This window comes from Anomaloglossus baeobatrachus, chromosome 6 (assembly GCF_048569485.1).
Source record: "Anomaloglossus baeobatrachus isolate aAnoBae1 chromosome 6, aAnoBae1.hap1, whole genome shotgun sequence".
NCBI lineage: Eukaryota > Metazoa > Chordata > Amphibia > Anura > Aromobatidae > Anomaloglossus > Anomaloglossus baeobatrachus.
The window spans coordinates 136,007,453-136,021,230 of record NC_134358.1 but is presented as its reverse complement, the minus strand read 5'-3'; the positions used below and the strand labels follow the sequence as shown (position 1 = coordinate 136,021,230).

Sequence of the window (13,778 nt, the reverse complement as noted above, 5' to 3'; positions counted from 1 at the left end):
CTTCAACTGATGGCCTATAAAAAGGTGTTTCATTACAAAGGAGCCACACATGAAACACCTCATGATGGTGTCAGGGCAGGGAGGACTGGTAGGCCCAGGAGGTGGATCCACTGGACCATGCACCCCACCGGAGGGCAGGGTACACGGCAGCCGGAGCACTGGCGTGGCAGGGACAGGTATAACCAGGTCACCAGGGTCACGGAGTACTTTAAGACGGTACAGAATGCTGGTACAGGTAACAGGACACGGTACAAGGGGACCTGAGCACCTAGCTCAAAAGACAAGGCTTCAAGACACGTTGATCAGGCCCCGCCCACATGGAAAGGCCAGTCTTATATACCCAGCACAGCCCTATGTCATATCCTGCTTCAGGTGTGCTGGGCCTATAAGACCAGGGAAGTGGGCGTGGCCCGGTCCTATACAGAAACATGTGTCTAAGACTCAGAGTCAGACTCCTGAGACCAGGAACAGGACGCAGGGGAGCATGAGCGGGAGCGGCAGCTGCGACCAGCGGACACGTGGACTGGGTCAGTGAGCAAGGAGCGGTGGTGCGATGGCGATACTGGATCAGTGGGTAAGGAGCGGGGTCTGGATAGTGAGACCGGCTCAGTGGGTAAGGAGCGGTGGTGTGCTAGTGAGGCTGGATCAGTGGGTACGGCGCGGTGGTGCGATGCAGGGACCGGCTCAGTGGGTAAGGAGGGCTGTCGGGACACCGGGAGCATGACAGAACCCCCCCTTGAAGCCCCCCTCCCCGCGGCCGGGACATGTAGGCGTGCCGAAGAGGGGCAGCAACGTACTTCCGGGACAACCAGGACCGAGCCTCAGGGCCGCAATCCACCCAATCGACCAGGAAGGACTGCTTACCCCGGACCATTTTCATGGCCATTATGTCCCGTATCGGAGTACCCAAGTCAGCGGCAACGGAGGCAACGGAAAGGGGAAGACAGTCAGAAGCAGGACTGGAGTCTTGGACGACCGGATCGGGCGTCTCGGACCGGGTACAGGACAGTGTCTCATCCTCAGTAGCCGGTGGCATCAAAGTCTCAATTGTCAGGGATGGTGGAACGACGCTGGAGTGCGTTGTCTCTTCTGGTTCCGCTGGCACCACAGGCACAAGTGACAGGAGTTGGGGTACGGCACTGGACTGCGTCGTCACCTCTTCCTGCGGCATAACAGGTTCAGGTGACAGGGGCCGAGGAACGGGCTGTAGGCAGTGGTCATGACACAAGGGCCCCCAGCGAGTAATAGCGCCAGAGCGCCAACTAATGGCAGGGTCATGGAGTTGAAGCCAGGGCAGACCCAGCAGGAGCTCAGGAGCCATTCTTGGGATGACATAGAAGGCAATGGTCTCAGTATGCAAAGTGCCAACCTGGAGTCTCACGGGTTCAGTGGTATACCGGACAGGTTCGTATAGTGGTTTACCATCCACGGAGGCGAACCAGAGGGGCTTGGCAAGCGGGATCACCGGTACCTGGTATCGGTTCACTGCAGACTGGTGTATGAAATTACCCGATTCCCCAGAATCAATGTGGGCCTCTGCTGTGAACCTGATCTTCACCGTCGTCACCTGGACAGTCTGCGTAACTGGAACGGAGGGGATTCCGGTGCCAAGGGTGGCGGTTCCCACCATCCCTTGGACCCGGGGTCTACCTGGTTTCTCCAGGCAAGAACGGAGCATATGTGAACCATCTCCGCAATAGAAACACAGGCCCCGAGCGAGTCGTTCTGCACGGCGTTGCTTGGCTTGGTTCAGTTGGTCAACTTGCATGGGTTCTGGAAACACATCACAGGAAGGCAAGGGCGAGGGAGCGGTAGGCCTCTGCGGGGACAAGGTGTGACGGGGTGGTCACTTCTCCCGGAATACCTCTTTGGTTCGCTCCTGGAAACGGAGGTCAATCCGGGTGGCTAAGGATATCAAACGTCACGGCCGGCTAGTTCGTCTTTGACGCGGCCAGAGAGACCTTCCCAAAAGGCCGCCGTCAAGGCCTCATTGTTCCAGCCCAGCTCAGAAGCGAGCGTGCGGAACTGGATGGCGTATTGGCCGACGGTCAGGGTCCCTTGGCGTAACCAGAGGAGCGAAGAGGTCACTGCGGTAGTACGTCCGGGTTCATCGAAGGTACTTCGGAAAGCTTGCAGGAATTCCCGGATGTCGGTGGTCATTGGATCCTCATTCTCCCACAGGGGGTTAATCCAGGCTAGAGCTTCGCCTTCCAAGTGTGACATCAGGAACGCCACTTTAGCCTGGTCTGAGACAAACAAATGGGGAAGCAACTTGAAATGCAGGGAGCACTGGTTCAAGAAGCCTCTGCAGGTCTTGGGATCCCCCGCATAGCGAGGCGGAGCAGCGAGGCAGAGTTGCGAAGCCAAGGGGACAACAGGTTTGGACTTAGACACTGTCTGCTGCGTCGACGGAGACGAAGCGGCGGTCTGTAACGTGTACAACCGGTGGTCCACAGACGTCAGGAACTTCAGTATGCGGTGTAAGGTGTCACGCTGTTGCACCAGTTCCTGGCGTAGTTCAGCCAGCTCAGACGTTTGTGCTCCGGCGGAATCCATGGCCTGATCAATCTGTCAGGGCAGGGAGGACTGGTAGGCCCAGGAGGTGGATCCACTGGACCATGCACCCCACCGGAGGGCAGGGTACACGGCAGCCGGAGCACTGGCGTGGCAGGGACAGGTATAACCAGGTCACCAGGGTCACGGAGTACTTTAAGACGGTACAGAATGCTGGTACAGGTAACAGGACACGGTACAAGGGGACCTGAGCACCTAGCTCAAAAGACAAGGCTTCAAGACACGTTGATCAGGCCCCGCCCACATGGAAAGGCCAGTCTTATATACCCAGCACAGCCCTATGTCATATCCTGCTTCAGGTGTGCTGGGCCTATAAGACCAGGGAAGTGGGCGTGGCCCGGTCCTATACAGAAACATGTGTCTAAGACTCAGAGTCAGACTCCTGAGACCAGGAACAGGACGCAGGCGAGCATGAGCGGGAGCGGCAGCCGCGACCAGCGGACACGTGGACTGGGTCAGTGAGCACGAAGCGGTGGTGCGATGGCGATACTGGATCAGTGGGTAAGGAGCGGGGTCTGGATAGTGAGACCGGCTCAGTGGGTAAGGAGCGGTGGTGTGCTGGTGAGGCTGGATCAGTGGGTACGGAGCGGTGGTGCGATGCAGGGACCGGCTCAGTGGGTAAGGAGGGCTGTCGGGACACCGGGAGCGTGACAGATGGGTAAAACTAGTAAGCTGTTTCAAGACTTTCGATGGGGGTGGGTGCGATCATGTAAAGTGGCCTTTAATAAATTTCAACAATTTAACACCAACAATTTTCAAAGTAACTATATTTTCTAAAGTGCTATTGACTTGAATGTCTCACCAGAAGATGTCGGTAGCAACCCATCCAATCCTCACAGGCAAAGAAATTAAATCATAAATGCCAATACATTTTGTGGTGTAATAATGAGAGATGCCAAACAAGGGGTTGGGAATGCACAACTATGAGATAAATATGAAATCAGTAAATAAGTGAGGGTGCATAGGCCCAAAAAAAAACAACAGTAATTTAGGGAAGAAAAAGCTTGGGCCAAAGAAGCACTCAACTCACAAGTTAAACTAAATATCAAGCATGTTTATTTAGACAAGAATAAAAACATTTAAAACCAAAGTCCATCCATCATGAAAGAATGTATAGAACATAGATATAGTGGGCAGAATTATATCAAAATCATCACAGACAATGAATGACAAAATTCATCTATGTAAGCAGGAAATATTGAACAGACAGTGTCCTTACATATAAGTCCTCAATAAAGATAAATAAAAATGTAATCTTATAACAATAATTCTGGACTAAAGGGCACTTTACACGCTGCGATATCGCTATCGATATCCCTAGCGAGCATACCCGCCCCCGTCGGTTGTGCGTCACGGGCAAATCGCTGCCCGTGGCGCACAACATTGCTAACACCCATCACACATACTTACCTGCCTAGTGATGTCGCTGTGGCCGGCACCCAGCCTCCTTTCTAAGGGGGCAGTTCGTTCGGCGTCACAGTGACGTCACTAAGCGGCCGCCCAATAGAAGCGGAGGGGCGGAGATGAGCGGCCGTAACATCCCACCTCCTTCCTTCCTCATTGGCGGCAGCCGCAGGTACGATGTCTTTCCTCGTTCCTGCGGTGTCACACATAGCGATGTGTGCTGCCGCAGGAACGACGAACAACCTGCATCCTGCAACAGCAACGATAATCGGGATAGGAACGACTGGACAACGATCAATGATTTGGTAAGTAATTTTGATCGTTAACCGGTCGTTCGTGCGTTTCACATGGAATGACGTCGCTAACAAGGCCGGATGTGCGTCACGAATTCCGTGACCCCAACGACATCTCGTTAGCGATGTCGTTGCGTGTAAAGCCCGCTTAAGAGGCAAAACCTCTACCATATGCTAATATAGTATATACAAAAATCATTTGGTATCAAGTGGTATTTTTATTAGCAACTATTTATGTACCAAAGGAGTACACCCACCACTGTTGTTCGTTTTGTTTCAATAAATTTTCTGAGAGGAAGAAATCACCATTGCATGCTCCTCCTTAAATACCCTACTTTTATGATATCACTGTAGTTTGATTTTTTTTTTATGTTTTCCATAAACTTCACCTGAAAGCTAAATGTCCTTAATTTTTTATACTGTACTGTATGAGGGCCAGACGAGTAAGAATTTAGAACATTTATGTATTTTCTACTCAGAATTTACTCCCAAATTTGCTTAGCTTTCAAGAATGTTATTTCCAAGTTTGTAATTTTCCGTTTACTTTGTTGATGAATTTGGATGAGCCGAGAAAAGCATCTGTTGGTGAGGAGGAATTGCAGACTTTATCCTCATTCTAATAGCAGTTACACTAAGTCCTAAGCATTACATATGTTGTTTACGTGTCTAGTGACTTTCTGAATAATTTCCTTTCAGTTAATCAGTATATAGTGTCTGTGCACACTGGTGATCATTGGGGAGCAGAGACATTAGCTAATGTCTATGTAACTCTCTATGGAAAGCGAGGAGACTCAGGTGCAAGAAAACTTCAGAAATCAACAGTCCCCGGAGACAAATTTACACGAAACAAGGTAAACTGGGGTGTTAATACTCAATGGTGTTATTTCCTTTACGTCTACTATGTAGCGAAATCGTGAGTGACTTCATTAGTATATTAATAGGATGTAACAATATACCGTTCTTATACTACTCCAGAAGCCCAAAAATTGTGGCTCTTCCGTTTTAAAGCCCAAAGATTACAAGATCATGTGTCCAGTGTAGACAGCATGTCATTGAATTAAAGGGGCTTTCTAGCGAATATATTTTATGTATACATTTTCTGAGAAGTTAAAAATAATTAAAGAATTGATTCCCACCGTCAATGATCCCCGTGCCGTCCCATTCTGGTGCTTAGCCAATCCTCAGCCCTCTGTGCTTTCTATTCTTGTGCTTGACCCATCAGAAATGGCCAAATATGCTCACTCAGCCAATCAATGACCGAAAAGTGTCGGAGACATGCAGTGTATAGTATGTGGAAACACAGGTACATGAGGTTCTTGCTGACAGAATAGGTGTAAGAGGTTACTTATCAAACCAGTTAAATATTTGTCCTAGGGACAATAATGAAAGTAGCCTATATGCATGAGATGAATAAATTAAAAAAAGGGCCAAAAAAAAATGGGACACAGTTCTAGCTAAAACATGTATTTAATACTTTATTTTGCATAATATTGAAAAATTAAAAAGACCAGATGAGTAAGACAGACAGAAAAAACTATTGGGTAACCCTATAAAGTTAAATCTATGCTGAATTAATAGTAGGGTAAATACCAATGAGAAGTCATGCATGTTGGCGATATTCATGAAAAAACAAATCTAGTTTCACGGTGTGTGTAAAAATAGAAATTTATTGGCAGTCCATCCAAAGGTAAAATATAGACGTTTTGTTATCTTTATATTGGTGATATACAGATTATATTGTCTAGAAACTTGTAAAAGTGATAACCAAAATATCAATGTGGAAATAGAGGATTGCAAACACAAATGTATGAGATTAAAAAAATCATAATATTATATATATATATATATATATATATTCTATTCAGTTTATAAACTCTAAAGGGGGCTTTACACGCTACGATATCGTTAATGTTTGGTCGCCGGGGTCAAGTTGTTAGTGACGCACATCCGGCGTCATTAACGATATCGCAGCGTGTAATACTTACCAGCGACCTTAGGCGACCTCAAAAATGGTGAAAATCGTTCACCATGGAGAGGTCGTCCCAAAGTCAAAAATCGGTAAGGGTTGTTTAGCGTTGTGGTTCATCGCTCATGCGGCAGCACACATCGCTATGTGTGACACCGCATGAGCGAGGAACGTCTACTTACCTGCCGCCGGCCCCAATGAGGAAGGAAGGAGGTGGGCGGGATGTTACGTCCTGCTCATCTCCGCCCCTCTGCTTTGATTGGCCGGCCGCTTAGTGACGTTGCGGTGACGTCGCTGTGATGCCGAACGTCCCTCCCCCTTGAAGGAGGGATTGTTCGGCAGTCACAGCGCCGCCGCCGACCAGGTAAGTATGTGTGACGCTGCGTAGCGATAATGTTCGCTACGGCAGCGATCACAAACAATCGCATGCGCGACGGGGGCGGGTATTTACACGGTCGCTATCGCTAGAAATTGCTAGCGATATCGCTACCGTGTAAAGCCCCCTTTAGAATAGCACAAACTGACAGTGCCTAAAAGAAATGATGTAAGAAACAAAGAAACAGACTGATGGCACTTCCTATGTTTCTAATGTGAACAGGTGCAGACTGAGCATGAAACCTAGTAACAAAAAGGAGACAGTTGCACTTTGTAGTGCTAAGATATGTGGAACAATGAATATGGGAATATAGACATACAATTCTGCAATGGAAAACATGTAAAAATTGAGATACTTGGGCTCACATAAAACTGGCCATTTTTGGGTGCTAACAGCCAACGGCAAGGTAACCTCTTATTGTTGAGTCTTTATCAAACTAATGCCTTTCTTTGTGTTAAAAAACTTACAATTTATGAGCAGATAGGAACCTATATAGCTGGCCTTTTTAACCCAAAGAGACATTAGTTTGATAGGGACCCAACAATAAGAGGTCCCCTTGGTGTTGGCTGTTAGGCTCACATAAAACTGGCTATTTTTGTGTGCTAAGTATCTCAATTTTTACATTGTTTCCAAAGCAGTATTGCATGTCTATATTGCCATATTCATTGTTACACATATCTTAGCACTACAGACTGCAACTGTCTCAGTGATCCTCCTCTGGTCCCATTTTGACACTTGCCAGATCCCTGTGGCCATTGCTTCCATGTCATATTCTAGATACAGTATAACAAAAATAGACTGAAATTCTCAGTCAATCAATGACTGAAATGTGTTGGACATAAGCAATGTTTTTCAAGAATGATGAAAAACAGGTACATGACTCCTTGCTGACAGAATAGGTGGAATAAGTTAATTACCAAACCAGAAAAAAACAGTAGGTACTTAAAGTAGTATGATGTAGTCAGGAGAAATGTACATTGATAATTGATAAAAGGCATGAAACGAAGAGGTCCAGGTAATAAAGAGAAAAATTACCATCCACTACAGAAACACACAGCCGACATGTGATTCACCAATTGGCTTCGACCTTAAATTAAAACTAGTTTTGCTCCAAAAAATCAGATCTATAAAGCAGCCTAGCAGCCAATGCTATAGAAAATACTGCAAATAGCCGAAGAAAATCACAGCTATAGAGAATAGTTTTTTGCTAGAAAGATCCCACAATAGTTAAGTTGTTCTAGAACTCAATGAAAGGTGAACAGTAATCTGGGCGGAACACAGCACTAAGAGCCGAGTTTCTCCGTGGTACTGCCACTTTGGAAATAAAACATTACACAGTTCCCATTATAATTAATTACCTTACTGTGTAATGTCAGGATGTTCTGGGTCTCTAGAAGAGAGACACTCTATTAGCCACTCTCAGGTCTGGCTAATAGATGAAGGTCCTTAATGGATGTACTCACTTTATTAGCTCACAATTGAATAAAAGGATATTTGAAAATAAGTTGGATAAAACAAGAATACCCATTTAAAGTAATCCTATCTAATAAAGGTATTATGATCCAACAGAAATTAAAGGGGTTGGCCAAAAAATAAAGGTTCAAATTAAGGAAAAAGTAATAGAAAACTGTGAGTGCTGAAATGTGATGGCACTAATTGTGGCACATGACTGCTACAGCCAGAGATTATTACAGTACAACGCGAGATCTATTGATTGTACTATTTTACGCTAAAGCCAAGCATTTATTATTAAACAGTTATTGTGTACTATTATTATAGAGAGGGGGGAGCCAGCTCTGCCTATGAATGGCATGCAACAAATAAAAAGTGTAAAATTCACAAATTCATTCCTACTGTATGCAAAATGAGATTTTTAGCAAACAATTGATCAATTATTTGAGCCACCCCTGCCACGTCACGGCAAATCTTTAAAATTTAATTTTTCGCATACCATTTTTCAAGCAGTGCTGGCTACCCCCCTTCTGATGTATATTGGTTTGGTGGCTGACCCCCACCATGCCGTACACACCTGGTGTGGTTTGCAGATTCCTTCTGTTTCTACAAAAATTATATATTGGTGGCTGTTCAAACTTCACCACCTCACCCTTCTCCACAAGCTTTGTTAATTAAGCACCATTTACTTGGGCCTGTTCCTCTTTTATTCATGGACCCTGGTCTGGCACTGTGAGGGCTAGTTCTGACATTGACCTGGTGTGTGTGGCGTTCGCTACCCATGCTGGGACCTGGGCTGCCATTATTCGCAGTTGCCTCTCCTTGCAAACATGGAAGCAGTTTCTGAAATGTTACAGGTAAATATGTTGCTTCAATATGGTTCTACTTTTAATGAATTTTTGAGGCCGCATGGCACAATGAAAATATTAAATATAGAGTAGGACCCCCCTACTGAGATTTGCCGTGACGTGGCAGGGGTGGCTCAAAAGGTTGATCAATTTATTGCTAAAAATCTTATTTTGCATTGTAGTACAGTTGGAATTATTTGTGAATTTACACTTTTAATTTTTCACATGCCATTTTTCAAGCAGTTCTGGCTCCCCCCTTCTGAGTTATTGTGTACTGTATGTTAACAGGTCATCACAAAAGTGAGTACACCCCTCCCATTTTTGTAAATATTTGTCTTTTCATGGGACAGCACTGAAGATATGACACTTTGATATAATGTAAAGTAGTCAGTGTACAATTTGTATAACAGTATAAATTTGACACCCAGCCATGAATGTTGAGGTAATACTTTCGAAGTTGATGTCAGGTGTGAATTGACAGCTGGCATCAAGCACAGTGGTTAGTAATGAAGAGCCATATAACTGACACCCCCATTACTAACCCAGAAAGTATAGAGTTAAAAAAGATACAGACACAGGGGAAAAAGTTAATTTGAATAAAGACTCACCCAAACGCCCTCATTCACTAAGTTATTACTTCAAAATAAATCTTTGAAGTTCCAACATAATCCAATCGTGAATAAAGACTCCCTCACACTCTCTTGTTCACTGATTTATTACTTCAAAATAAATCCTGGATGTTCCGACATAATCCAAAGAATAATATATTACGACATTGATTGATTCCCATGGAGCATCATTCTGAGAATTTTCTCAGAATGACTCTTTAAAGGTCACTGCTGGTCAGTGGCAGACCCAGAATTTCTCATGAGAAATTGCGTACATACCACTGACCGGCAGTGACCTTTGGAGCCCTATGCTGAGAAACGTCTCAGAACAATGCTCCATAGAAATTGATGGACATCATTAGACATTACTCTTTGTATTACATCGGGACTTCCATGATTTATTTTAAAGTAATAAATTAGTGAACAAGAGCATGTGGGAGAGTCTTTATTCAAACAAACTTGTGTTTGTGTCTTTTTTAATCTATACTTGCTGGGTTTGTCATTGGGGTGTCTGATAAATGCCTAATCATTACTAACCCAGCTTGATGTCATCTGTCAATTCATGGCTGACATCAACCCCACAAGTATTACCCCAATTGCCACTGCATTAGGGCAATCAGGAAGAGCCATGTAAAGCGCAAAAATTGGTGCCTCTAATAGATGTACCACTCTTAGGGCAGCTGCAGGAGGCTTTTTTAGGTTGGCCCTCTCACTCTGAGAATACTAGCCCCCAGTTGTCTGCTTTACCTTGGCTGTTTTTCAAAAATACAGCGCAGCCCACACAGTTTTTTCAAATTATTTATTTAAATGATTTAAAATAACGGTGTGGGATCTCCTCTATTTTTGATAACCAGCCCAGGTAAATCTGACAGCTGAGGGATGCAGCCTATAGCTGTCTGTTTTACCTGCTTATCAAAAACAGGAGGGAGCCCATTTTTTTTTTTTAATATTACAACATACAGTCTTTCAGATCTTTCAACAAACTTTATGAATTTATGAACAGTACCCAAACCTCGAACTTGGACACATACTTTTTTTTATTTTTAAAAGTCCTTCTTCCAGTTTGAACCCCAGACACCCAGTGTTCGGTACGGGATTGCTCATCCTTAGTCATGATAAATTTTCTCTCACTTCCACAATCCGCTTTCTTTTCCTCCTCATACATTATTTAGGCTCTATGTTGTCAATCAAAAGAGACAAAACTTAAAATGTCCCATTTTTAGCATGGGCAACATGGTGGCTCAGTGGTTAGCACTGCAGTCTTGCAGCACTGGGGTCCTGGGTGCAAATTCCACCAAGGAGTTTGTATGTTTTCCCTGTGTTTTTGTGTGTTTCCTCCCAAAGACATACTGTTAGGGAATTTAGATTGTGAACCCCAATGGGGACAGCGATGCTGACATCTGTAAAGTGCTATGGAATTAATGGTGGTAAAATAAAAAGTAACTAAAATAAATACATGTATAATGTATAGTAAATATGGCTATTCGGTGCTGGTACTTCACCAAACCTTTTTTTTCTGTTCTTTTTTACTTATGAAAAATAATCATCTTACCTTTATTTGTATGAGTAGAATAGTATTGTGTTTTTCCTTTCTACAGGTTGACAGTTTTGAACTGGAAGCTGTGTCTCTTGATGAACTGAGGAAAGTTGTGCTTGGGCATGACAGAGAAGGGTATGGAGCAGGAATATATCTGAAGATGGTCACAATTAAAGAATCTCAAGACTCTTTTACTGAATGGGTTTTTCCATTTTGGAACTGGTTGGATAGTAATATGGGTTTATGTCAGACGGTCTGCAAATTGTACACAACAGGTACAGATTTTATCTACTCTATTAAATATTGCTAAAGGCTTAAAAAAGTCCTTGCACTTCAGTTTATTTTTTATCTATTTTTTTCGGCTATATTCCCACAATGAGTATTTGGCGCATTTTTGATTCTGCAGATTTTCTACATCAGTTAGCTAATATACTTACTTGCTTTTTTGTGTGTTTTTAGAATATGTGCACACTGGTTCTTGTTGCAGAATTTCCAAATCAGAAACTGAGCAGCTCAAATTTTGAGGAATTTTGAGTTTTTGATGAGGATTTGAAGAGTTTCTACATAGTTTCCAAAATCTCCAAAATTCCAAAATTGTTCTAGAAATGAAGTATTTCTACCAGAAAACTATTGCGAATATATGTTTTGCCAACACATGTTTATTTCCCTTGTGAGTATTCAAATAACACAAAAAAAACAGGAAAAATAGATAAATTGGACATAATTTCACACAGAACACCAACAATTAGCCTGACAAAATTGTTGGCACCTTTCCAAAATTGTGGATAAACAGCTTTGTTTCAAGCATGTGAAGCTCGTTCAAACTCACAGTCATATGAAAAAGTTTGGGCACCCCTATTAATGTTAACCTTTTTTCTTTATAACAATTTGGGTTTTTGCAACAGCTATTTCAGTTTCATATATCTAATAACTGAATAGTAATAGTAATATTTCTGGATTGAAATGAGGTTTATTGTACTAACAGAAAATGTGCAATCAGCATTTAAACAAAATTTGACCGGTGCAAAAGTATGGGCACCTCAACATAAAAGTGACATTAATTTTTTGTAGATCCTCCTTTTGCAAAAATCACAGCCTCTAGTCGTTTCCTGTAGCTTTTAATGAGTTCCTGGATCCTGGATGAAGGTATATTTGACCATTCTTGTTTACAAAACAATTCCAGTTCAGTTAAGTTTGGTCGCCGAGCATGGACAGCACGCTTCAAATCATCCCACAGATTTTCAATAATATTCAGGTCTGGGGACTGGGATGGCCATTCCAGAACATTGTAATTGTTCCTCTGCATGAATGCCTGAGTAGATCTGGAGCGGTGTTTTGGATCATTGTCTTGCTGAAATATCCATCCCCTGTGTAACTTCAACTTCATCACTGATTCTTGCACATTATTGTCAAGAAACTGCTGATACTGAGTTGAATCCATGCGACCCTCGACTTTAACAAGATTCCCGGTGCTAGCATTGGCCACACAGTCCCAAAGCGTGATGGAACCTCCACCAAATTTTACTGTGGGTAGCAAGTTCATTTCTTGGAATGCTGTGGTTTTTTGCCTCCATGCATAACGCCTTTTTGTATGACCAAACAACTCAATCTTTGTTTCATCAGTCCATAGGACCTTCTTCCAAAATGTAACTGGCTTGTTCAAATGTGCTTTTGCATACCTCAGGCGACTGTTTGTGGCAAGCTTGCAGAAACGGCTTCTTTTGCATCACTCTCCCATACAGTTTTTCCTTGTGCAACGTGCGCTGTATTGTTGACAGATGCACATTGACACCATCTGCAGCAAGATGATGCTGCAGGTCTTTGGAGGTGGTCTGTGGATTGTCCTTGACTTTTCTCACCATTCTTCTTCTCTGCCTTTCTGATATTTTTCTTGGCCTGCCACTTCTGGGCTTAACAAGAACTGTACCTGTGTTCTTCCATTTCCTTACTATGTTCCTCACAGTGGAAACTGAAAGTTTAATTCTCTGAGACAACTTTTTGTATTCTTCCCCTGAACAACTATGTTGAATAATCTTTGTTTTCAGATCATTTGAGAGTTGTTTTGAGGAGCCCATGATGCCACTCTTCATAGGAGATTCAAATAGGAGAACAACTTGCAAGTGGCCACCTTAAATACCTTTTCTCATGATTGGATACACCTGCCTATGAAGTTCAAAGCTCAATGAGGTTACAAAACCAATTTAGTGGTTTAGTAAGTCAGTATAAAGTAGTTAGGAGTGCTCAAATCAAGAAATTGATAAGGGTGCCCATACTTTTGCACCAGTCAAATTTTGTTTAAATGCGGATTGCACATTTTCTGTAAGTACAATAAACCTCATTTCAATCCAGAAATATTACTCAGTCTATCAGTTATTAGATATATGAAACTGAAATAGCTGTTGCAAAAACCCAAATTTTTATAAAGAAAAAAGGTTAACATTAATAGGGGTGCCCAAACTTTTTCATATGACTGTATGTCAAGTAACAGGTATGGGAAATACGAAAATCACACCAGATAAAAAGGAGAGAAGTTGACTCAATATTTGCATTGTGTGTCTGTGTGTGCAACACTAAGCATGGAGAACAGCAAAAGGAAAAGAGAACTGTCTGAAGACTTGAGAAGTAAAGTTGTTGAAACATATCAACAATATCAAGGTTACAAGTCCATCTCTAGTAATCTTGATATTCCCTTGTCCACAGTGAGCAATATAAACAAGACA

General features: G+C 43.3%; 1 protein-coding gene across 1 annotated transcript in view; it reads left to right on the top strand.

Moving 5' to 3' along the window:
• Nucleotides 1–13,778, top strand: part of RP1 (RP1 axonemal microtubule associated) — a 752,859-nt gene that overhangs the window by 394,102 nt on the left and 344,979 nt on the right. Inside the window, exons 33-34 of the mRNA XM_075316343.1 lie at nucleotides 4,968–5,122; nucleotides 11,120–11,333. Coding sequence (XP_075172458.1) covers nucleotides 4,968–5,122; nucleotides 11,120–11,333 — 369 coding nt within the window. The remainder of the gene's footprint in view (nucleotides 1–4,967; nucleotides 5,123–11,119; nucleotides 11,334–13,778) is intronic.